Here is a 26115-nt window from a genome sequence, read left to right on the forward strand (position 1 = left end):
AGAAAAGGAAATGTTATTAAGGAAATCATAAGGAAGAGAAAAAGCATTTACAGGACTGTATTTATCAAAAAGAGCTTACATATAAATGGACCCATGCAGTTCAAACCCATGTTGTTCAAGGGTGAACTGTATTTGTTATCTATGATCAGTGATTACAACCCACTGAAAGCTCAGATGGTTAGCATTTTTTAGTAATGAAGGATTTTTAAATTAAGGTATGTATAGTTTTTTATTCATAATGCTATTGCACACTTAATAGACTATAGTATAGTGTAAACATAACTTTTATATGCCTGGGAAACCAAAAATTTCATTTGACTTTTCTTTGTTGTGAATTGCAGTGCTTTGGAATCGAACCCGCCATATCTCCAAGGTCTACCTATGTGTGTTTTGGAGATATTTTCCCCAGGCTGAGTTTGCCTTTCCATTTAATCATCAGAGCCTTTTGAGAGCAGAAGATTTTGATTTTGATGAAGTCCGACTTACACATGTTCTCTGTTTATTATTTGTACTTTTTGTGTCCTAATAAAAGCTTTTCTTCTAGAATTTTAGTCTTTACAGTTGTATACATTTTGAGTTAATTTAAGTGTATGGAGTGAGATAAGAGGTTTTGTTTTGTTTTGTTTGCATACAGGTATCCTGTTCTCCAACACTATTTGTTTTAAAGACTGTCCATTCTTGAAAGACCTTGGTACCTTTATCAAAGTGTGGGTCTACTTCTAGGCTCTCTATTCTGTTCCACTGATTTTTTTAACCAGTTATTTTTTATTGAGATGTAATTCACATACTGTAAAATTCACCATATCAAAGTGCATGATTCAGTGGTTTTTAGTATATTCACAAGGTTGCGCAACCATCACTACTGTCTAATTCTACATTTCCATTACTCCAAAAAGAATATTCCATTGATTTTTTTCCAGCTTTGTTGAGATGTAATTGTTGTATGAGTTTAAGGCATACAGTGTGTTGATCTGACACATTTATATATTGCAATATGATTACCACCATAGTGTCAACTAATACCTCTATCGTGTCACATATTTATCTTTTTTTTTTTAAGATCTTATTTATTTATTTGAGAGACAAGAGCACAAGCAGGGGGAGTGGCAGGCAGAGGGAGAAGCAGGCTCCCCGCCGAGCAGGGAGCCCGATGTGGGACTTGATCCCAGGACTCTGGGATCATGACCTGAGCCAAAGGTAGACACTTAACGGACTGAGCCACCCAGGCGTCCCAAATCATTTCTTTTTTTTTAAGTTTTATTTAAGTAATCGCTACACTGATCATGGGGCTTGAACTCAGAACCCTGAGATCAAGAGTCACATGCTCTACCAACTGAGCCAGCCAGGTGCCCCTATCATTTCTTTTTTGTGGTGATATTTAAGATCTATTCTCTTAACTATCCAGTATATAATACAGTATTGTACACAGTATTCACAATGCTGTGCATTAGATTCCCAGAACGTGTTCATCTTCTAATTGGAAGTTTGTACCCTTTGACCAACATCTCCCCATTTCCCCCAGCCCCAGCACCTGGTAATTACCATGCTACACTTTGTTTCTGCAAGTTTGGCTTTCTTACAGTCCACATATAAGTAATATAAGGTATTTGTCTATCTCTGACTTCTTTCTTTCAGCATGATGCCCCCAAGGCCCATCTTTTTCATGGCTGAATAGTATTCCATATCACTCACACACACACACACACACAACCACATCTTCTTTATCCATTCATCTGTTGACAGACATTTAGGTTGTTTCCATATCTTGGCTGTTGTAAATAGTGCAATGAACATGAGAGTGCAGATATCTCTTTGGGTATATACCTGTAAGTGGGAGTACTGGATGATATGGTAGTTTTGTTTTTAATTTTTCTGTGACCAAACATGATCTAGCCATACTGTTTTCCATAGTGACTGTACCAATTTATATTCCCATCAACAGTGTACAAAGGTTGCCTTTTCTCTATATCCTTGCCAACCTTTGTTAGCTCATCTTTTTGGTGATAATCATTCTAAAGGGTGGGAGGTGATACCACATTGTGGTTTTGATTTGCAATTCCCCAATGTTGAGCACCTTTTCATGTACCTGTTGGCCATTTTTATGTCTTTGGAAAAATGTCTATTCAGTTCCTCTGCCCATGTTTTAATTAGATTGTTTGTTTTTGTTTTTTTCATTATTGAGTAGTATGAGTTTTTTTCAAATATATTTTGGATATTAACCCTCTATCACATATATGGTTTGCAAATATTTTGTTCCATTCAATAGGTTGCATTTTCATTCTGTTAAGTGTTTCTTTTGCTGTACAGAAGCTCTTTAGTTTAATGCAATCGCACCAATTTCTGTTCTTGTTGCTTGTGCTTTTGGTGTCATATCTAAAAACTTGCTGCCAAGACCAATGTCAAGGAGCTTCCCCCCTGTGTTTTCTTTTTTCTTTTTTTAAAGATTTTATTTATTTATTTGAGAGAGAGAGAATGAGAGACAGAGCACGAGAGGGAAGAGGATCAGAGGGAGAAGCAGACTCCCCGCCGAGCAGGGAGCCCGATGTGGGACTCGATCCTGGGACTCCAGGACCATGACCTGAGCCGAAGGCAGTCGCTTAAACAACTGAGCCACCCAGGCGCCGCCCCCCCCCCCCGCGCCCCCGTGTTTTCTTATAGGAATTTAAGTTTCAGGTCTTATTTTAAATCTCTAATCCATTTCAAGTTAATTTTGTGGTGTAAGATGAGCATTCAATTTTATTTTTCTGCATGTGGCTGTTCAGTTTTCCTGACACCATTCATTGAAGAGACTGTCCTTTTCCCACTGTGTATGTCCAGTATTAGTTGACCGTATGCCGGGGTTTATTTCTGGGCTCCCAATTCTGTTCCATTGTCCATGTGTCTGTTTTTATGCCACTATCATACTGTTTTAATTACTATAGCTTTCTGGTATAGTTTTAAATCAGGAAGTGCGATGCCTCCAGCTTTGTTGTTCTTTCTCGGGATGGCTTTGTCTATCTGGGGACTTTTGTGGTTCCATATAAGTTCTAGGATTGTCTTTTATATTTCTGTGAAAAATGCCATCGGGATTTTGATAGGGGTTGCACTGAATCTATACATAGCTTTGGGTACATGGACATTTTAACAATATTAATTCTTTCTATCCATGAACATGGGTATCTTCCCATTTATTTGTGTCTTCCATTTTTCTCATCAAGGTATTATGGTTTTCAGTGTACTGATCTTTTACTTCCTTGGTTAAATTTATTCCTAGGTATTTTATTGTTTTTGGTGCTTTTGTGACTGGGATTGTTTTTTTTCTTTTTCAGATATTTTGTCATTATTGTATAGAATACAGTCAATTTCTGTTTGTTGATTTTGTAGCCTGCAGCTTAACTAAACTTCTTGATTAGTTTTAACAGGGTTTTGAAAGATTCTTTAGGATTTTCTACACATAAGATTATATAATTTGCAAACAAAGACAGTTTTACTTCTTCCTTTCCAATATGCTTGCCTTTTATTTCTTCATTTTCCTGATTCCTCTGCCAGGACTTCTACTAGTATGTTGAATAAGACTAGTGAGAGGGGGCATCCTTGTCTTGTTCCTGATCTTAGAGGAAAAGCTTTCGGTTTTTCACTGTTGAGTATGATGTCAGCTGTGGGTTTGTCATGTATGACCTTTATTATGTTGAGGTATGTTCTTGTGTACCCAGTTTGTTGAAAGTTTTTATCATGAAAGGATATTTTGTCAAATGCTCTTTCTGCCTCTATTGAGATGATCATCTGGTTTTATCTTTCATTTTATTAATGTGGTATATCATATTTGTTGATTTGCGTGGGTAGAACCATGCTTGCATCTCAGGGATTAATCCCACTTGATTATGGTGTGTGATCCTTTTAATGTGCTGTTGCATTCCATTTGCTAATATTTTGTTAAGAGTTTTTGCACCTATATTCATCAGGAATATGAGTCCGTCGTCTTCTTGTGGTGGTGTTTTTTAGCTTTGGTATCAGGGTAATGCTAGGCTTGTAAAATGGGTTTGGGAGTGTTCCTATCTCTTCAATTTTTTGGCTGAGTTTGAGAAGGATTGGCATTAATTCATCTTTAAATGTTTGATAGAATTCAATAAAGCCATATATGGTCCTGGACTTTTCTTTGTTGGAGGTTTTTGATTGCTGATTCAATCACCATATTTGTTATTGGTTCATATATTCTATTTCTTCATCATTCTCTCTTGATAAGTTGTATGTTTCTAGGAATCTGTCAGTTTCTTGTAGGTTATCCAATTTGTTGGCATATAACTATTCATAGTAGTCTTCTGTGATCCTGTGCATTTCCATGGTATCAATTGTGATGTCTCTTATTTCTGATTTTATTTACTTGAATCTTCTTTGTTTTTTAGTCTAGCTGAAGTTTTATCAATTTTATCTTAAAAAAAAAAAGACAAAACCCAGCTCTTAGTTTCATTTGTTTTCTATTTTTTTTTTACCTCTCTTTCTGCCCTGATCTTTGTTATTCCCTCCTTCTGCAACCTTTAGGTGTAATTTATTCTTCTTTTCCTATTTCCTAGAAATCTGTCCTCTACTCTGTTACTATATGTGTCTTAAAAATGTAATGCACAGGGGTGCCTGGGTGGCTCAGTTGGTTAAGCATCTGCCTTCGGCTCAGGTCATGATCTCAGGATCCTGGGATCAAGCTGTGCATCGGCTTCCTGTTCAGTGGGGAGTCTGCTCATCTTCCTCCCTCTCCCTCTGCCCCTTCCCCCATTCGTGCTCTCTCTCTCAAATAAATAAAATCTTTTTTAAAAATACGATGTACATTTTTAAAAAAATATTTACTTTTATAGAGAGAGGGCAAGCAGGGGAGGGGCAGAGGGAGAGAAAGAGAATCTCCAGTAGACTCCCTTCTGACTACGGAGCCTGACACAGGGCTCAGTCTCACGACCCTGAGATCATGACCTGAGCTGAAATCAAGAAGCTTAACCAACTGAGCCACCCAGGTACCCCTGCAATGCACATTTTATGAAAGTGTAACGCATCAGGGAAGTGTGGAAATCACGTAGTGTGATGGATTTCCTAATCGGGACACACCATGTCAGCAGCATCTAGGTCAGGTGTCCTCATGTGTTCCCTCAGTGGGAAGCACTGTGCTGACATCCAGCAGCAGAGGTGAATCTGGCTGTTATTCATGTTCATACACACATGGTCGTACAGGATGTACTCTTGTTCCCTGACTTCTGTCACTCAGCACTGCTCGTGCTCATTGTCCATGCATCCCCACTGGTTCTGCACAGTGTACCACTCTTTACTAGCCTGTTCTACTGGTGATGGACTTCTGGGTACTGTCTACTTCTGAGCTATTACAAACGGTGCTGATCAGAACCCGCCTGTCGCTCTTTGGTGCACTTGTGTTGACATTCCTGTGGAGCATCTGCCTGGAGTGGAGTGGTGGGATCGCTGGGCAGGCACAGGCCCAGCTTCCGTACATGCTGAGCAGTCTTCTGTGGGGTTGCATTAGATAATGTTTTAAGACAGAAATCTTACCGTGTCACCTCCTAGGCTTCATACCGTTAGTTGCCCCCATCACATAGGACTGGAAGCTAGGGCTCTAGTAACCCGGGCCCAGTGTCCCTCCTTTGCCTCTTCCCCTGTGGTCCCGGCCTCACACTCATGCTCCGGCCCCCAGGCATGCCCAGGCTATTCCCCCTGCTCAGACCACCTTTTTGTCCCCTAGCCATCTCCTGACTTGTGCCCACCTCTTTCCTATTTCTCCTCAAAGACTCCGCTGTTCAGATAGTCACTCTCCTTCAGGACACGTGATGCCCTGCTTCCCCAGGCAGGTCTCATTGGCCTCCCCACAGTGTGTCCTGTCATCATCTTTTAATGTGTCTCCACTGCTTAGCACCCGGGGAGGAGGTGTAGTCTGCCTGGGCTGCGTCAGTCTTGCTCCGTCCGGGAGGTAGGGACCAGCTCTCTGAAGAACTGTCTTTATTCCAAGATGGGAACAGTGGGAGGGAGAGAGAAATTCCTTAACTCAAAAATAGTTGCAGTCATTGTTATAGTAATACAGTGCCGAGTTGGCATGAATTTTGAAGGATCAGCTCCTTTGGGCCACTGTGGCCCAGTGGGGCCCTGCCCCTCCCCCGCTGCCTCCGCACCACGGTCATGCTGGACAGCAGGGCCCAGGGGTCCTGGCTGGGGGGCCCATTCGAGAGACTGGTAGAGAGCTGCACAGCTACTTCAACTAGGACTCTCCGTAACCCTTCGGTTGTGGTTTGTGAAGCATGGCCTTAGGAAGTGGGGTTATTGCTTGCTTCCTCTTTTTGGGGAGACTCCTGAGATACCAGATTGACATCTGCTCCTTCAGCTCCGGGGGGAGGGGAGGGGGAAGGAGACGGTTCTTCCTGCTGCCGCTTGACCACAGGCTGTCCCAGGGTAGGGGAGGGTGGGGAGGAGAGAGACCTTATTTTCTTCTTTGTTGTTCATATATACAACATGTTTCTTGGGTTTTATATATATATATGAAAGTCACTTTGGGCAAGGAAAAAGTTCCTACAGACAGAAAACTAAAATTCTTGGGCTATTTGATTAGGAAAATGTTTGAATAAACACAGTGGTAGCTTCCCTGAGTCCTTCTGTTTATCATGATTGAAAGAACATTTATACACCTAAAAAAAATGCAGTAATGGAAAACAAAGCTATTGTTCTGTTGTTTTTGAAATGTTGGAAAAATTGTTTAAACTGAATACAGCAGTATCTATTCTCTGATAACCACAAAGTAGCAACGAGGGATTTTTAGATTCTCATTGGATTTTGCTCTTCCTGGGATAGACTCTGTGTTAGTTTTTAAGGGCTTTTTAAAAGCCAAGTATAGACCAAATTGTGCTTTTTAGTAATGTTTAGGGTCCTGGGATCCACCCCTGAACACTAGAGAGGCCAAGGTGTCAGGAATCCTGAGGAAGAATGGTGTGTTCAGCCTCAAAGCTGCTGGGTTCTGTCTGCTGATCTTAGTGGTAATGTGGCTTTTAAAGTGGCATTTAAAAAGAAAAAAATTCTGGTGGGGGTTTCGTATATGAAAGGGTTGGATTCGGTTAGTTCAGTGCATCCGGTTCCCTTGAAACCCCAGTCATTCCAACACAACGTGTTTTTCTAGTAGTTTTGGACCCAAAGAATTCTAGCTGTTGTCAACAGTGAGCAGCTGTGTGTTTAGGACTCACAGGAAGGTGAGTAACTGGATCCACTTTATGTATTTAAAAGCATGTTTAGTAACATAGCCTTCATTTCTTCCCCACGTCTTTCTTGGAATTCAGAGTTTTAGCTGCTCTCTCAACTGTTTTAATTGAGGGGACAGGTAATTACTCAAAAACCCCATTAGGCTTAATTTTCTGTGCTTTTATTTTTTAAAAAGCTTATTTCTTTTTTAAAACCGTTTAAAAATGGAGATCCATGTGTCACGTGTGGACATGGGGTCATTCTTCGGCGCACCTACAGGAGTTAGCTCCCCTCTGGTTTGCCTTCCTCCTCCTTGCCTCTTGGACCACGTCCAGGTAACCAACAACTTTGCAGAGAATTTAAACTGGTTTTAACAATATTCTTAGCTAAAGGTAATTCTGAAGGTAAATCTGTTACCAAATGAATTGAATCCTGAATTCCAGAGCGCACTGGAAATGGAGTTTGGGTTACTGCTGATTCCCAGTGTGCAACCTAGCACCAGCCAAACCAGTGGGGGAGCCACGTGTGGTTTCTGGGTAATGCTCAGGGTTCCTTTTGTCGCACAGGTGGTGTTCCGGAGCTTTGTAGTTGTATTTGGTGGTCATCTTTCAGAGTCTTTTCGCTAATTCATTCTGTCCCACGTCACTGGGAGAGGCCTGTGATTGGCTGTCCCGTGGATCCTGGGTCCCAGGGCAGCCAAGCCAGGATACCTGCGTCTCTCACTACCAACGGCTGCGGCCTTGCCCCATTTGGCTGGGTGAGGCGGGTCCCTCTGACAGGTGGCCGAGCTTGGCTTTGACCTCTGATTTCTCAGCTCTCTGTCCAGTGCTCCTTCTGGGAGGCTTGTTCCTCCAGAGCTTTGAAATACTGATTTAAGTACAAGGGAGTGTGGGCTCAGGCCTAGCCAGGAACCCTCACCTGCATTTGAAACAATTTTATTCACTTTTGGGTAGGCCTGACTTCTAAAGTGGTTATCTACGAGTAGTTTAAATAGGTGTGTGTTCTCTTCTTTCTAGAATAGTTAGCAAACCACCTAAAAAGGAATGGCTTTCTCTGACATTTTGTAATAGTGCTTTTGTGTTGCTTCAGACTTAAATTTAAGTTGTATTTCCAAGCTCCCCATTTCTCACCTAAGAAAGCAGAACAGTTGAATAAAAACCACTTTGTTAATATAGCCTTAAAATGTTTCTGAAAAACAACACCTGTTAAATGGTACACTGGCGGATAGTCATTCCCTTGCCCTCCATTGCTTTTGGCCTGAGTTGTCACTGAAGAAAAACAAAGACCTTTGGGGGCAGACAAGGTAGGTGGGACTTACCTGCTTTGAACCAGACCCCTTGGCCCTTTCGCCATGCCCTGTGGATGGATGTCGGGTTGGGATACGGCACAGATCCTTGGCTCTTTCTCCTTGACCTTGTGCCGGGCAGAATGAACATATTTGAGCAACTGCCAGCATGTTGGTTAAGAGCTGCATTCTTCTCTAGCAGGCTTGCAAACGTATTCTAGACGGCAAATCACTTGCTGTATTTCTTAGTAGCCAAGTGTGGGAAACCTCTGCTTGGTCAGCAGCAGTGTGGATGGGCCCCGGGTAGGTCATGATAGCTGGTGAGCCCCGAGTCTGAATCCCAGGAGCCGTGCCTCAGAGCTCACTGCACCCTCGGCCCTACCTCCTCGGGCTGCTTCACCTGCCACGAGCCCAGAGACAGATCCCGAGAAGTCTGTTGGCCTTGTTTCACTGCATGTTGGATTCTAGAAAGTGACTAAGTTTAAGGGAGGCCACCACAAATCCTAAATAAGAGATGGGAAGGTTTTGCTGTTGATTGGGGATTGTGAAGCATGTTGAACTCAGATAAGAATATAATCCGGTAACAGTAATTATAGACCGAGAGGCCAGCAAATTGTGTTCCTTCTATGATCTCAATCATTTTCTTTAGACCACTTTTCTTTTTTTTTTTTTTAAAGATTTTATTTTATTTATTTGACAGAGAGAGAGAGAGCGAGAGAGGGAACACAAGCAGGGGGAGAGGGAGAGGGAGAAGCAGGCTTCCCGTGGAGCAGGGAGCCCGATGCGGGGCTCAATCCCAGAACCCTGGGATCATGACCTGAGCCAAAGGCAGACGCTTAACGACTGAGCCACCCAGGCACCCCTAGACCAGTTTTCTTTGAGATAAAATTTTATAAACAAGAAAATTCACACATTAGGCATATAGGTGGATCATTCCGAAAAATGTATATACCACCCTCCTGCGTTCCAACAAAGTTCTGCTTGGAGTGGAGTTTGGCTTCTCCAGCTGAGCCAGTCGTAGACGTCACATGTTACCTTGTCCTCGCTCTTGAGTCTTGCTGAAACCCACGCATCGTGGCACCCTGGGGTTCCGTGCTCCTGGTATATCAAGAATGCTGTTCCAGTGGGGCTGCATGGAGCCAGTGTCCCATCAGACTTCACTTAACATAAGGTTGAAGATAAATTGTCAAGAATTCCAGGATGGGGGCAGCTTGTGAGCACCGATTCCATGGCGCACACCTGGCAGGTTGCAGTGATGTATGCTTGTTGCTCAGTAAACACCTGGGGGTGCCTTCTGGGTGAGGACATAAATGGAGCCTGGTGTGGAGCAGTGGCCTGAGCCCCTGGCTGCCCGGGCCTCCCAGGGCAGGGAGGTGTTCCTAATGTGCAGTTTAGGGCAGGAAGCGAGGAGAGGAGGGCCTCCTCCCAGAGCTGGGTGAGCGCTTTCATAGGGCAGGAGGGTGTGAAGGTAAACCCATCTGCTCTGTCAGCTGTAACTGGGCACCTGTGTAAGTCACTCTGTTTCCCCATCTGTAAAATGGGGAGAACCTAGAGGGTAGGGAGATGTCCCCTTGAGTATCAGCTTGAGAATGTAAGTGGAGCCTTTAGCATGGGGCCGGGCACGGAGTCCGTGCTCTCCACTCCTGGTGGCCAGCATTATTCCTAGTCTGCCCTCGGAGCCACAGGCGGGCCCTTTGTGGCGGTGACTCTCAGCACCTCCTTCCTGGGCATCAGCCCTGCTGGGAGCACGAGTGCGCGCCCCACCACCTGCGGCCGCGCACGCTCCTCTCTGGCTGTGGGGGCCAGGCCTCCCCGGGCGCTTGCCTCCTGCCCGGAGCCCGCGGGGACCGGCAGCACCGCCCGCTCGCCGTCGGCCTGTCTCCCTGGAGCCCTTGGCCTGACTCGCTGTGCCGGCATTTTACAGCTGTTCTTTCCAGACGCTTAGAGTGGGCCTGGGGTGGGAGGGGACGGTCCTGTCTCCCTCGCTGGTCACTTTGTTTCAGGGATGGCAAAATAATTGCCTTGCAAGTGGTACGGCATTAAAAAATCTCTTCGTAAAATGTCTGGCAGAGCCAAAGAGTGGACAGCCACGGATGGTTGCCGAGGTAGCACTCAGAGGACCCAGGGTGGCATCGGGGACCATAAAGCGCCCGTTTGTCTCACGGACCCATGAGGGGTCGGGGGGGGGACAGCTGAGCGGAGACCCTCACTTCTTGATTTCAAAGGCACCGCCGCTTGGCCGGAGCCGCTTGGTTAATGTCAGAAAGGTGTTCTGCCAGCATCGTTTCCGGGCAGTCAGTGGGGTTGGCGAGGGGTCGGCGGGCAGGAAGCCCTGTCGTTGCTGTGCAGAGACCGGCAAGCAGGAGAATGGCAGCATCAAAGGTCCCGGCGCGCCGCCCGCCAGCCGCTCGGGGCGGAGAGTGACGCGACCCTGCCGCGCTCCGTGCTCCAGGCCCCGCGCCGGCGCGCAGTTCAAGGCACTTTGTTTTTTCACCTGTTTCCTACGGTCTGAGAAGCTTCTGAAGAAGTGACGTGGGGCTGTATCGGACACCCGGGCGTTTCCTCAAGGGAAAATAATGTTACAACAGGGAGGGGACAAGTAGCCACTTGGCTGCGATGCGGGACTGTTCTCGCAAGTAAGAAAAGCCCTCTCCGGCCACGCGTGCTCCGCGTCGCCGCGCTTCCCCCTCCCACGCGGCCGCAGCGGGTCCCCGCGGCCGGCCTGGCGGCAGCGGGCCACACAAGTGCGGGGAGCCGCGGCGCCCGCGGCCGCAGCCAGCCCCGCGCAGGCGCAGGCGCAGGCGCAGGCGCAGCCTCGTGCCCCCCGCCGCCCGTCCCTTGCGCCGCCTTGCCTCACGCTCTGGGTTTCACAGCGCGCAGCCAACTTGCCGGCAGCGAAGAGCCTGAAGTGCTTTACGGATTTCCTACGTTTCCCCCTATCGTTACGTTTTAATCCATGCGGGCTGAATAGTCTATGGAGGCTCCTTTATTTAAAGGCTGTTCTCGTGGTAGCAGCCGGTGTCCGTCTAAGCCCCTTTGCAGGAAGTCGACGACGAGCGCTCGTTTGGTTCACCCGGTGCGCGTGTGTTTCCGGACGTGGCCTCGGCAGACACGACAGTTGCAATTAGTAAACCAGCATAATAAACTCTTCGACTGGGCGCCTGGGTGGCGCAGTCGTTCAGCGGCTGCCTTCGGCTCAGGTCGTGATCCTGGAGTCCCGGGATCGAGTCCCGCGTCGGGCTCCCTGCTCCACGGGGGGCCTGCTTCTCCCTCTGACCCTCCCCCCTCTCATGCTCTCATTTTCTCTCTCAAATAAATAAATAAAATCTTTTAAAAAGGGGCGCCTGGGTGGCTCAGATGGTTAAGCGTCTGCCTTTAGCTCAGGTCATGATCCCAGGGTCCTGGGATCGAGTCCCGCATCGGGCTCCCGGCTCAGCGGGGAGCCTGCTTCTCCCTCTGACCCTCCTCCCTCTCATGCCTTTTCTCTCTCTCTCTCTCTCTTTCTCAAATAAATAAAATCTTTAAAAAATGAAAAAAAAAAATAAAAAATAAACTCTTCAACTGAACCCTGCCTTTTACACTCTTACCACCAGGTGGCTAAGAAAAAAAATTAAGCGGGAGAAGCTCAACAACTATGGAAAGGACTTGTAATCCCTTTTAATTTCGGCTTCAGCAGGGAAATACGAAACCGCAGACAGGCCGCCTGAAGACCGGGAGGTGCTGAGCGAGGACCGGCATCCCCCGCAGTGCAGGCCGGGGGGCGCGTCCCGGGCTGGTTCTGTTTTCGTAAATGCTGACAGTGCTGAAGTAGCCACATTTTGAGACTCTCTGAGCCTGTCCCCCCTCCCGGCTGACCGCCGGCTGTCCGCGCTACTCCCAACGGTTGGGTTTGGGACAGGGGTTCGGTTTGGGGGCTCTTCGATTCTCAAGTGGAAGGTGCTCACACCCTAACACAGCAGTGGCCGCGTCAGTCCTGGACACATTGGTAACGCCCTTGGCAGAGATGGTGCTCGGGGTCATTCAGAGTCGGCTCTAAGACCTGAAAGTGAAATAGGCCACGTTGAATGGTAGTATCCCACGCGTCCATCTCGTTGGTTTTGTAGGGAAATCCATGTGTGGTAGGGATGGTGACATAACAGGGTAGAAAACACTTTTAGACTTCTCCTTGACTGCATTCGTTAGAGGAGGGACAGCATCAGAGGACAGGGACCTATTCTGTGGCGTTTAAAGAGAAGGGCAGATCTTATCCCATGAACACAAAACCCCAGCAGTGCACCCACCTGTGCTGCTCGTGGTGCTCAGCTTCTCCTGTGCATTCCAGTTTGCCCTTCAGTTCTCTAATTTATTAACTCTGACAAGTAACCTCTTGGTTGTACATGATTTTATTCACAATTTGTTTTTCTCATTCAAAGTGAACATGAGTGCCTTAATCCTCTAATGGGAATTAATTGCTTGTTTCAGTGCTTAACTCTGATCCTTTCTCAATCCCCACAGGGATGAGTTTCTTCCTGAAGGATCTGTATTTGTTCAAAACACAATCAGAAAGGTAATGATGTTTTTCTTATGAAAGGAGCCAGAAATGCAAAATGTTCATTCTTTTTTTTCCCTTACATAAGTAGTAAAGGATACAATTCAATAGATGAAATGTAGGCTATTATAATTTGTCATTCTAGCAGGCTGCATTAGTTCCTAGAAAAGAAGTTTAATTTTATTGTCCAGTTTTCTTTCATGAGAAGAAATTATCTTCTGCAGAAGAAAGCTACTGGACTGATTTTCCACAGAGTTGAAGTTAACAACCTGTGGTCTAACTAGTAACCAGGATCACTTTTTTTTTTTTTTTAAAGATTTTTATTTATTTATTTAACAGAAATAGAGAGCACAAATAGGCAGAGCGACAGACAAAGGTAGAGGGAGAAGCAGGCTCTCCGCCAAGCAGGGAGCCTGATGTGGGACTCGATCCCAGGACCCTGGGATCATGACCTGAGCCGAAGGCAGCCGCTTAACTGACTGAGCCACCCAGGCGCCCCTAAGCAGGATCATTTCTATGTCACAGCACCTTCCTGGGTATTCTTGGCTCTGAAAAATTATTAAGGCCCAACCAATAATTGATATGGCTTGATTCCCTTTCCTGTTTATTATGTGGAATATTCATTTTTGTTTTATTTTTTTAAGAGGCTTCATTGAGAGGAATATAAGCTAGTAGATATTTTTAGAAGACCTTGATAAAGGAAGGAGGTGGGCTGGAGAACCTAGGAAAGAACATTCATTGGGTGCTGAGGCCATGCACACAATCGGCACTTAGTAGAGGTAGAATGAACCCAGTTTTAAAACAACTTTTTTAAAGACCCACAGTTGCCAAGTGGTAGAGATGGAGATCGATTCAGGCCTGTCACTGTGCATTTCTTTACTCTTACCATGCTCTGCGTTCTTACACGTCCGTCAATAGAACACTGAGGCTGCCCTGCCTGACGATGTTCCCTGCAAGGGCTGAGCCCCAACTGCTATCTGGGCCCACAGGGCGGGCCTGGTCAGCCATCAGTGTCCTAGAAGAGGCCTACCTGGGGGATGTACTTTACATTAAAGCAGAGTTAGAGCCACTTCTAAAGGCCGCGCTTCAGTTTCCTCTGGAAAAACCCAAATGGCTCACCTATGGCTGGTTCCTAAATGAAACTCTTACATTTTATCGAAGACTCTAACACGGCTGAAACACAGTAATGTATGAGCCTCGGGATGGCAGTGCCACCCTCTCCCAACCTGAATCAATCACAGGCATGTTCTTAATTAGCCCCGGCTGGGGTTCTGAGAAGATCTGGCCCATGTAGTAGACTTTTTTACATGTCCTGTTGGCTGTGACCCTCATAGCCGCCCCTGGAGATGGGATGAGACAAAGAACAGAAGAAAAACTACACTTTGCAAAAGGAAGGAAAAAATAAAGATTGGAGCAGAGATAAACTAGAGAACAGAAGAACAATAGAGAAAATCAACAAAATTGACAAACTTTTCAATTTACTAAGAAGAAAGATACAAATAACTTAAGTCAGAAATAAAAGAGGGGACATTACAGCCCATTTAGTAGAAATAAAAAGAATTACAACAGTTGTGTGCCAACAAATTGGAAACCTAGATGAAATGGATCATTCTTAGAAACACACCCCACCAAGGTGAACTGTGAAGAAATAGAAAATTGGAACAACTAATAACCAGAAAAGAGATTGAATTAGTAATCAAAACCTCTTAACATGGGATGCCCGGGTGGCTCAGTAGGTTAAAGCATCCGACTCTTGGTTTCAGCTCAGGTCATGATCTCATGGTCATGGGTTATGCTTGAGATTCTCTCCCACTCCCCCAACTTGCACACTTTAAAAACAAAGACCAGAACCAGATGGCTTCACTGGTGAATTCTACCAAATCTTCCCAAAAATTGAAGAGGAGGGAACACTTCCAAACTCATTCAATGAGAGCAGCATTCTCTGTTACCAAAACCACAGATTAATATCCCTGAGGATTGATGCAAAGATTCTAAACAAAATATTAGCAAACAAAATTCAGCAACACATTAAAAGGATTATATACCACGACCAATTGGAGTTTATCTCAGGAATGCAAGGGTGGTTCAACATAAGAAAATCAATGTAATACACATTAATAGAATGAAGGGGAAAAAAGCTGGACAAAATTCAACACAAGTTTGTGGTAAAAACACTTAAACTAGTAATAGAAGGAAACTACCTTAATATAATAAAGGCCATATACGAAAAGCCCCAAACTAACCTCATACTCAGAGATGAAAGACAAAGTTCTTCCTCTAAGACCAGAAACAAGACAAGGATGCTTGTAATTTTACCACTTCTACTCAACATAGTATTAGAAGTCCTACCTGAAACCATCAGACAAGTAAAAGAAATAAGAGATATCCAAATTGGAAAGGAAGAAGTAAAATTATCTCTGTTCACATTATCTTATATGTAGAAAGCCGTAAGATTTCCACAAGAAAAATGTGGGAATTAATTAATAAATTCAGCAAAGTTGAAGGATACAAAAATCAGTGCACAAAAATCAGTTGCATTTCTATATATTAGCATTGAAAAATCTGAAAAGAAAATATAAAAACTAATTCCTCTTACAGTAACATCAAAAAGAATAAAATACTTAGGAATAAACTTAACCAAGGAGGTGAAAGACTTATACACTGAAAACTACAACACATTGCTTAAAGAAATTAAAGACAATAAATGGAAAGATATCTCATGTTCATGGATTAGAAGACTATTGTTAGGATGCTAATACTACCCAAAGTGATCTACAGGTTTAATTCAACTCTTAATGAAAATTCCCAAAGTTGCATTTTTGCAGAAATAGAAAAATCCATCCTAAAATTCATAAGGAATATCCAGGGACCCCAAATAAGCAAAGTAATCTTGAAAAATTACAAAGTTGGAGGTCTCCTACTTCCTTATTTACTGCATAGCTACAGCAGTCAAAAACTGTGGTACTGACCTAAAGACCCACACATATAGAGACCAATGAAAGACAATAGAGAGTCTAGAAATCAATCGTTGCATATATAGTTAAATGATTTTTGACAAGGGTGCCAAGACCAATGGGGAAAGGATAGTCTTTACAGCAAGTGGAAAACCAGATATCCATACGCACAAGAATAAAGCTGGACCCTTCCTTTACACCACATACAAAAATTAACTCAGAATGGATCAATGACCTAAATGTAAGAGCTAACGCTATAAAACTTGAGAAAACATAGGGTAAAAGTTTCATGACATTGGATTTGGCACTGATTTCTTGGATATGACACCAAAACATGGGAAACAGAAGTAAAAATACATTGGACAACACCAAAATTCAAAACTGTGCATCAAAGGACACAACCAACAGAATGAAAAGATAACCTATGGAGTGAGAGAACATATTTGTAAATCATGCATCTGGTAAGAGGTTAATATCCAGAAGATATAGAGAACTAAAATGCAATAGTGAAAAACCTGAATAGACATTCCTCCAAGGAAGATATACGAGTGGCCAATAAGCAGATGAAAAGATGCTGAACATCACCAGTCATGGAAATGCACATCAAAACCACAGTGAGATACTGCCTCACACCAGTTAGGATGGCCACTATCAAAAATAAGGCAAAACAAAACAGAAAACAAGTGCTGACAAAGATGTGGAGAAACTGGAACCCTTGTGCACTGCTGGTGGGAATGTAAAAATTGTACAGTCGCTAATGGAAAACAGAACGGAGGTTCTTCAGAAAATTAAACATAGAATAACCGTATGATCTAGCAATCCCATGTTCGTGGCAGCATTTTTCACAACAGCCGAGAAGTGGAAGCAACCCAGATGTCTATTGGTGGATGGATGAATAAAATGTGGTGTATGCGTATGATGGAGAATTATTCAGCCTTAAGTAAGAAAGAAATTCTGACATGTGCTGCAGCATGGATGAACCTTGAGGACACTATGTTCCATGAAATTAGCCACAAAAACAGAGACATTATATAATTTCACTCATAAGAGGTACCTAGAGTAGTCAAACTCATAGAAAGTAGCATGGGCTTGTCAGGGGTAGGGAGACAGGGAATGGGGAGTTCTATTTAATGGGTATAGCGTTTCAGTTTTGTAAGATGGAAAGAGTCTTGGAGATGGATGGTGGTGATGGGTGCACAATAATGTGAATGTATTTAACACTACTGAACTGTACAATTAAAAAGAGGGTGATAAATTTTATATTTTGTGTATTTTATCACAATTTTTAAAAATTTGAAAATAAGAGATTCAGAGAAGGAATTGGTTTATCAAATAAAATTCAGTGAAGGGGCGCCTGGGTGGCTCAGCTGGTTAAGTGACTGCCTTCGGCTCAGGTCATGGTCCCAGGGTCCTGGGATAGAGCCCCGCATCGGGCTCCCTGCTCAGTGGGGAGTCTGCTTCTCCCTCTCCCACTCCCCCTGCTTGTGTTCCTTCTCTCGCTGTCTCTGTCAATTAAATAAGTAAATAAAATCTTAAAAAAAAATTTTTTTTTAAATAAAAATTCAGTGAAAACAAGTGGGGGAGACAAAGAATATAGTGAGGTATGTCCTTTGTAAACCGTCACTGTCACTGCAGAGCCTGAATCCTGGCCTGTCCCTGAAAGGGTCACCTCCCCGTGGCCTTGGGGTCAGCCTGACGTGCAGAGCGCTGGGGGTACCATGAGCCCAGCAGACCTAGGCCCCGTCCCTGGCGCTGCCCCCACAGGTTCTGTGCCTGGAGCCTCGTCTCTGCCCCATTAGCTTCCCCGTCCGCTCAGTGGGGTCCCACCACCCGTCTTTAATGCGTGGGGCAGATTTGGGAAGCAGACATGGCACAGGGCCGGGCGGACGGTGCCTGGTCATCGCTGGGAGGAATCAGCCCCTGAAGGAGCGCCATCCTCTGCAGCGTTCTGACCACGATTTCTGTCCTTCCTCTAGGCCGGCTTGCCCATTCGTGGGTGAGGGATTTCTTCTCTTCCTTTGCAGCTGAATCCCCGGAGTAAGGAAAGCTCAGCACTGTCTTCGCTGAGAACCCGCTCTGGCATCCTGTAGCTCTTATTCCAAAGCCCAGGCTTTTTCCAGTAGAACTGTTCTGAACCTCTCCATTCTACAGGTCCTCAGCCCTGGTGGTACCCGCCCCATCCTGGGCAGAGGACATCACCTATTTTGAGGAAAGGCCAGGCAACTCCGCATGAACATCCCTGTGGCCACCCATCTGTCCCTTCTGAGGCAGGGCCCCCATCACCACGCCTTCAGCACACTCTTTCCCACTGTCCCTGCTCCATTTTTTTTTTTTTTTTTTTTTTTTTAAGGCTGCCTATTTACCAGTCTATTTCCCTTGACCTTCACGGCGAACGGGAGAGGGGAGAATATGTCTCATTTCTTATGTGGGGAAGGAACATAATTTTCCCTCTACCCGTATTACTTCCTGTAGTAAAAGATTAACAGGAGAGAAACACAAAAATTTTATAACGTGTGTATCTCCTGCATACATGGCGAGACCCAGGGGAAATGAGTAACTCCCTAAATGGCCCGCACCCTCCCCTTAGGTACTATCTCCAGCTAAAGACAAAAGATGTTGGGGCCTCAGGAGCCAGGTGTGGGAGGTTTGCAGGCGAAGCACAGTGAACAAGGGTAAAGTTATGCATCTCTCAGTCTTTGCCTTGGGCACTGATAGAGCTTCTAGAGATGGGGAGCCATCCTCCTCTTGCTGGTACAGTAGGGAGATAACCTCACAAATGGAGACACCCCTTAGAAATGCAAATGACTCTTCTAAAAAATGGTCCCTTCTAACAGAGCTTCTCCTGTGTTTCTTAAAAATAATCAGCCTGAAGTAATCCTCCTGCCAAAGAGGCATATTCTGGGGCGACAAACTCAGCTCCCCTGTGGCTCCCTGAGTGCCCTGCTGGCCTTTCCCTCTCCTTTGGTTGCTTCCTGTTCTCCCCTCATGCTTTTGCTTCAGGGGACACGAATCCCCTCTGTAAGCATACTCCCTCTGTCCCCCAGCCATGTCCAGCCCTCTCTGGGCCCACGACTGCCACCTTACTGGCTTTCTCGGCAACCTAAAACACACCCACATCATTGGTGCAATAAACTCTTCTCAGCGCCCCTCTAAGCAAGTGGTTCCCGAACCTCCACTTCCATCCCATTTCACACTGAGCCTCTGGAAAGATGAAGGGGCCGAGGGCCCTGTGAAATGGCGGCATGGTTGTTGCAGTGAGGGTTCCCCAAGAAGGAGACTCAAGAGGAACAGGCTCTTCTGGTCCTGCTTTCTCCCTAAATACCACTCCAGTGACCCATAAAGACAGAAGATGAGGGAGGGCAACGAAATTCTGGAAGACAGAAAATGACTTAGCAGCCTGGAGAAACCAGACACCGGCAAGTCCCTGCGTGGTGCGAAGCCAGCAAGCAACTGCTGACCAGTACAGCAGACGGCCAGAGAAACTCCGGACCCATGGGCCTAGGAAGAGGAGGGTCAGGGCAGAAACAGCAGGAAAGGGTGAAAGTCTGTATAGGGAGCAGACACCCAGTCTCTTCTTCCCAGTAGGGAGCAGGTGAGACACTGTCCAGAGAGGCTTGGTACTGGGGACACTGGTCCCAGCTGGGGTGGGGTTGGGCGGCACCCAGAAAATCGAGATCGAAGGAAATCTGCATGCCTATAGAGTCTGTTATCTGACGTGCCCCCCCAGCCTGCACCGCCCAAACCTACTGATCCCCCAAAAGAGGCTTGCCAACCATCAGGCTCTCTCCCTCGCACACAGAGCCTTCATTGCCTATATGATGTCTGGATTCTCAACATGAAAGGCCCGTAGCCAAGGATTACCAGTATTTGAAGAAAACCTCTAAAGAAACATGCACCAAAACAAAAAGCCAGGCAGGCAAAGATGAAAACGTAAAACCACCACCCAAACCCATGATAATTAATACCTTCCCAAAGATGAGAGGTGGCTTTGAGCTGGAAAAGAACTATGATGGCAAAAAGAGACACAAATTCATAGAAGGACTGAGAGTTAAGTAGAGTATAAAGAAAAAAACCTGGAAAAAGGGAGGAGAGAGAGAAAATGGGAAAATTAATCCAGGATACACAATACCTGAGTATTAGGAGACCAGAAAGAGAACAAGAAGGTAGAAACAAGAAGGAAACTCCCCGTGGTCCAAGATGGTGAGTTTTCAGATAGAAATTCCCAGCACAGTGAATGAAGGAAGCCCACAAGAAGTGGGGTACCTGGGCGGCTCTGTTGGTTAAACATCTGACTCTTGATTTCAGCTTAGGTCATGATCTCAGGGTCATGGGATTGAGCCCCACGTTGGGCTCTGCGCTCAGCACGGAGTCTGCTTGAGGTTCTCTCTGTCCCTCTGCCTATCCCCCCACTCGTGCTCTCGCTCGCTCTCAAGTAAATCTTAAAAAAAACACACATACACAAAAAAATACACTGTAACCTCAGAATCTGAGGGGAAAAAGGAAGACCTCACAAGTCTCCAGAGAGGAAAGCTCAAGTCCTGAACAGAGGATGGTGGAGTCCAATGGCACTGGACTTCTCAACAAGAACATGGGAAACAGAAAACAAGAATGCCTTTAAAGCTCTCAAGAAAACTGTTTCTAGAATTCTCCACTGAGCCACACTGTTAATTAAGGATGGGAAAGAATTAGCTTCAGCAAAATGAGGGAGTTGAGGAAGATGGGGCCACGGGATGCGGGGGCTCAGGGAAGCCCTGGGTGGCATGGCAGGACACGCCATGAATGGAACCCAGTCCCTGGTGGTAAAAAGAGACACAGGGGGTGCCTGACTGGCTCAGTCGGAAAAGCATGCAACTCTTGATCTTGGGGTCATGGGTTTGAGCCCCGTGTTGGGTATAGAGGTTACCTAAGTAAATAAACTTAAAAAAACAAAAAAGAACAGAAAAAGCACCCAAATGGCTGCATTTTAGGCCAAGTCACTGAGTCAGGACTTTACATCTAACCTAATTATACTTTCAGACTGCCTAGAAACGTAGTCTTAACCGGTCAATCAGGAATTTTCTGCTTTGCACTGATGAAGTAATCTGTCACGTGGGCCCTCCCCCATCCCCCAGAGGAACAGGAGGTACAGGAGGTGACCTGCCTAGTAAGACTGCCACCTGAGGGAAGGTGACCTTGCCTGGAACAATCCTTTTCTTTTGCTAATAAATTCCTTGCCCCACCTGCCTTCCCGTAAAAACCTTCCATTTTGTACAGCAACTCAGAGCATCCCCTCTATGGGCCAGATGGGAAGCTGCCGGATTCATGAATTGAGTCATAAAGGCAATTAGATCTTCACATTTACTGAGTTCAGTTTTTGTTCTTTAACAGTGGTCAGGCCTGAAAGGATGCTTGCAGCACTTTCGGAAAATGAGAGGCTGAATTACTGTCAGAGAAACTTGAGCAGAGGGGGAAAAAAGCTGCAAGCAATTTTTAATTCCAAGAAAAACAGAAAAGTTGTCCAAGAAAGGAAATTAATGATGGTACACTCTGTGCCTTATCTGAGAACAGTGTTTACATAGTTCTGATGCTGAAATGAATGCGGCTCTGCCCGAAACCGTGACAGGAGTCAAAGGGAGGGACGGAGGGACGCGGGGCAGGGCGGCGCGGCGCGCGTTCGGGGCTCGGGGCGTGGGGCGCAGCGCCTGTGGCGGGAACGAGCCCAGCCAGCAGGGAGCGCGGGCCTCCCGGGCAGGACGAGCTGGGCCGTGGGGGCGCAGCGACCCGCCGAGCCGCCGCTCCCAGCAGCGCCCCCCAGCAGCTTGCCATTAGGACCTCCTTTTACAGCCGAGGCGGAGAGGTTAAGTGGTTTGCCTCAAGTCACAACCCAGGCAATTGGGTTCTAAAGTCTGCGCTTTAAACCACCATGCGAGCCTGGCAGGTAAGACGTAGTTTAAAACCTCAGGAAGTAGCAGTGCGTGAGTCATCAGCAATATGAAGACAAATACCAAATGCCACAGCTTAAAGGCTTAGAAGTGTTGCCTCCAGGGAGTGGAAGAGAGTAGGCAGTTTCATTGTTCTGGTAAAGCTATTTGACTTTTTACATTATGGACACATATTACTTTAAAATTTAATCAAAGAGAAAAGCTAGGGCACCAGTGGTCGAGAGGAGCGCGTCTCCAGTTTGGACTGGCTTTGCCGGGCTGTGCGTTCTTAGATCCTCACCAAACCTGAGAGCAGGCATCACCGGACGAGATGTTTCCAAGTTTCCTTCCAGCTCTTAAGGCTCTGGCAGGGAAGAGGACCACTTAGAGGACACTTAGAGAACAGGCACCGTGGAGAGCAAGTGAGGGCGACGCAGGGCTGGGTGAGGTGCCGCTCTGGGCCAGCCCCGAGGCGGCCTCTGTGAAGGGGCCTCCAGGTGGGCAAGCACCCCCTGGGGATGGCCCGGGGCGGGGGGGGGCGGGGAGGAGAGCCGTGGAGCGTGGCTGAGACCCTCTGGGCGCTGCCCTGGGGAGAGGCTGCAGGGAGCAGAGAAGTAGGCCCATTTGGGGTTGGGGGCAGTCCTTGGGCGAGGGTGGTGATGGCGACCAGGGTGAGGGAGGGCTGGGCCCAGGGTTCCCTTGGGAGGAGCTGTGGACAGATGGTGCCAGCAGCCAGGATGCAAGTGTCAGGGACTCAGGAGGCTCCTCCCAAATGCCTGGTCTCCAGGGCTGGTGTGCAGCCCACCCCTCTGTCCGCGTCGCTCCTCTCGACGCCCTCTGTGCCCAGGTTTGCCCATCCTCCCTGGTCCCCCAGCAGCGGCCCTGGGTGCCTACATGGTCCTCATCCCTCTGTACCTGCGCTCCAGCTTCTCCTTGATTCACCTCCAGACTTCCGTGCCCAGCACGCCCCCCCTTCACACCCCACAGCTCTAGTTTGTCCTTCCCTGTGACCAGAGTCACAGAACTAGAGCTCCCACCGCGTCCCCGTCCTGCTCACGGTGCCCAGCACGCACCTGCACAGGCAGCCTGGTGCTCCCACGGCCAAGCCTTTCCGACCTCAGTTTACCCGAAGCCCGCGGAACTCCTGACGCTCCGCAGGCTGGTGACCGAGGCAGTGGACGGGAGACGAGTGGGCAGGCGTCGGCAGATGTGTGGGTCTCGGGGGCCGTGCGCCCTCCCCAGACGCCCTGAGCAGGTGGAGCGAGGCCCAGACCCCACACCAAAAGTGGAAGTCCCGCGGGCCTAGTGTGACTTCTCCAAGGGCCACTTGCCACGGGACTGACATGAGGGCGCGGTGCCCCCCCGGGGCCCTGGCTGCTGGCGGCCTGCCGCCAGCACATAGCGCGGGAAGGAGGCCGGCGAGGCGCCAGGCCGAGGAGAGGGGGCCCGCCTGAACTTCATCAGCTTTGTTGGAGTCACTTTCACACAGGTGGCTCTTCTCAGTTATGTAACCATCTGTGGCCCAGACCCAGGTGAGCGGTAACTACCTTCACACGAGAGCCAAGGTTGCTGCGCTGAGTCACAGCGAGTCACAGGGAAGCCTCATTAGCCTCTAGGACCTTGGAGAGGAACCGGAAGGTGTGATCGTTCAAGTTGGCTGCGTCCTGCCGCCAGAACCAGAATAGAAGCTTAGTGCTGAAACCTGAACGAGCTCTTGTGACTACTTTATAGACGTGTGTGTGTGTGTACGTGTATGTATGTTTGCTTATTGGTATCTCGAACGTAGCCATAAAAAATATTTATAGTGTAATTTTTAAAGTCCTTTCAAAAACATTAAAAACTAACTGGTCTAAGAAACAGCAGCTCTGCAGGGCTTCATCCCAGACAGGCTGGCTCCTGCGGACACGTCTGTTCTTTCCCGAGTGCCTTCGCCCAGTAGCCGGTAAAGGGTGGCGTGTTTCCCGGCGTCGCCGAGCCCGCCGGGGATGGTGCAGAGTAGGGGGCTCCGGGCTGGGCTGCCGTCGCGAGTCCCGCCGGCCCAGCAGAGCCCGGCCTGCTGCCTGCCCGGCCCTCCCCGAAGTGTCCAACCCCCACCCAGCCTGCGGGCTCTGCCCGGACCGTGGGTACCGTCTGCTTGCTCTCCCCCCGCAGCTTCCTGGCCCTCATGGCCCGCGTGTTCGTGTACGGGACCCTGAAGAGAGGCCAGCCCAACCACAAGGTCCTGCTGGACCCCACCAACGGCCGCGCCGCCTTCCGCGGCCGGGGCCGCACGCTGGAGGCCTACCCCTTGGTCATCGCGGGCGAACATAACATCCCGCGTCTGCTCAACCTCCCGGGGCAAGGGCGCCTCGTGCTCGGCGAGATCTACGCCGTGGACGAGCGGATGCTGAGCTTCCTCGACGAGTTTGAGGGCTGCCCGGACGTGTACCAGCGCACCCCGCTGCAGGTCGCGGTCCTCGAGTGGGAGGGCGCGCGCGGGGCGCCCGAGGAGACGCCGGCCGCCGACGGGACCCTGCAGTGCTTCGTGTACAGCACGGTCACCTACGCACCCGAGTGGGTCCGCCTGCCGCACCACGACGACTACGACTTCCAGGGGGAGCACGGGCTTCGCTACACTCGGCGGGAGGACAGATGACAAGCGCGAGGGCCAATCCCCCGCGCGTCCGCCAGGGGCCGGGGGCCGGAGCCCCGACCATGAGACGCCCTCAGCCCGTCTGCACTCCGCGCACCCGCGTAAGAACGTCCTTTGAAACACTTATAAAACTCGATCTGTGGGAAAAGGAACAATCTCTTTTTCAGCTGCAGCTGCTTTTCCCAATATTTTGACACACTGATCACAAAATTGTGCCTGAAGTCTGTCTAGCCGACAGCGCTTTGTTGCTTGCCGCTTCCAGAATGCCATGGGCTTGAATAGATCAGATAAGGAAAATTCAGGATCCTAATTCCCTAAATGACATTTCAAGAACTCGTATGTCACTTTTTTTTTTTTTTGCTTTGCTTTGATCTGAAGATAACATTTAAAATGTAGACTTCGTGTAGCAGCTAGATTTTAGCAACCCTACTGTATTGATTCTAACTTGGGGCAGCAAGAAGAATAATTTTTTAAACTGATTTGGGTTATCTCCGTGTAATAAAAGAACCTCAAGAAAAACATTGTGTTTGGGGTAGTTTTAGAGCATATAAAACATTAGTATTCACAATTTTCAGATCAAGCTTATTAAAGAAGGAGTTACTAAAGATGATCATATAATATTAAACTGGATGTTTTAGGAAACCAAATTTAAAAGTGTTGGTACTACTGTTGGCTTTTTTGGGGGAGGGGGAGGGGGCTTTACTTCCTTGGTAGAAGGTTCTTTTCATTCTAATCTGGCAAAATCACAAGCCACCTACTTGCTGGCAGATGCTGCTGAACACCCCGATTTCAGATGGAAGCTCACCCAAGCCCGAGGCCCAGTGGCAAGGTGCCGTCCCTGCCTCCGAAGGGAGCAGCATTTGGGGGGTTGGGTGGCCTTTCAGAGAAGAACCAACACGTTAGTAATTTGTTCTTCAGGCCTGACAGAAAGCTTAGCTTCCAAATACAAACAGCACTTAAAATAATTTTAGCAAGGCACGAAGTACCAATTACTACCCACCTCCATCTGATAATCTGTCAGTGTAGATTCAGATCCGCGCACGACTCTGCCTCTGTTTCCTTACCAGCAAAGTATGAAACGTATTCCAAGAATTTCAGAAGCAACTGACAACGCAGCTGCTGATCCTTAGTAACCTCGTTCTCCGCTGGGAGAGCTCCCTCGCTCTTCGACTTAATGGTAGACTGTGATCACTAACTGCATCTGGCATAAAAACAGGATCAGTATTTTTAGCCCTATTTTCTTAATTGGAAACTTGCTTCACAAAAACACAAAAAGGCAAGGATGGGTATCAACTGATGGGCTTGTGGCAGCCACACCCACCACTCCTGGGGTGAGAGAGCCCCAGCAAAGCCTGGGGGAGGGGGAGGGGGGCCGCCCGCCGGGTCCGTGGGCCCCGCACTCACCCGTGGGAGCCGCGCAGGAGGGATTTCCAAACTCCCCGGTGGCCCCCCGCGGGCTTTTGGAAGTTCAGAATAGCCACAAATGGGAGCGAGGTCCTCAACCAGGAAGAAGCAGGGAAACAGATTATGAAGGTGGTAAATGATAATTCAGTGAGACGAAGGCAAAGAACTGGGATTTACAGAAAGTTTTTTGAAGGATCACAATGGAACGCTAGTATTTCAAG

General features: G+C 47.3%; 1 protein-coding gene across 8 annotated transcripts in view; it reads left to right on the forward strand.

Moving 5' to 3' along the window:
* Positions 1 to 26115, forward strand: part of GGACT (gamma-glutamylamine cyclotransferase) — a 71703-nt gene that overhangs the window by 24170 nt on the left and 21418 nt on the right. For 3 of the 8 annotated variants that reach the window (XM_045869661.3, XM_045869663.3, XM_045869662.3), the window contains exon 3: positions 24010 to 26043. The exons of 2 other annotated variants lie outside the window; for them this stretch is intronic. In XM_045869661.3, coding sequence (XP_045725617.1) covers positions 24023 to 24493 — 471 coding nt within the window. In that variant the 5' untranslated portion in view covers positions 24010 to 24022 and the 3' untranslated portion in view covers positions 24494 to 26043. Of the gene's footprint in view, positions 1 to 341; positions 4626 to 13470; positions 21876 to 24009; positions 26044 to 26115 lie in introns of those variants that run through there. 3 more of the 8 variants (XR_008505713.2, XR_010409926.1, XM_054506402.2) reach the window with 2 other exon arrangements.

Source organism: Mirounga angustirostris, unplaced genomic scaffold (genome assembly GCF_029215605.1).
Source record: "Mirounga angustirostris isolate CCGP_5_RB_7025 unplaced genomic scaffold, mMirAng1.0.hap1 SCAF_3, whole genome shotgun sequence".
In the NCBI taxonomy this organism is placed as follows: domain Eukaryota; kingdom Metazoa; phylum Chordata; class Mammalia; order Carnivora; family Phocidae; genus Mirounga; species Mirounga angustirostris.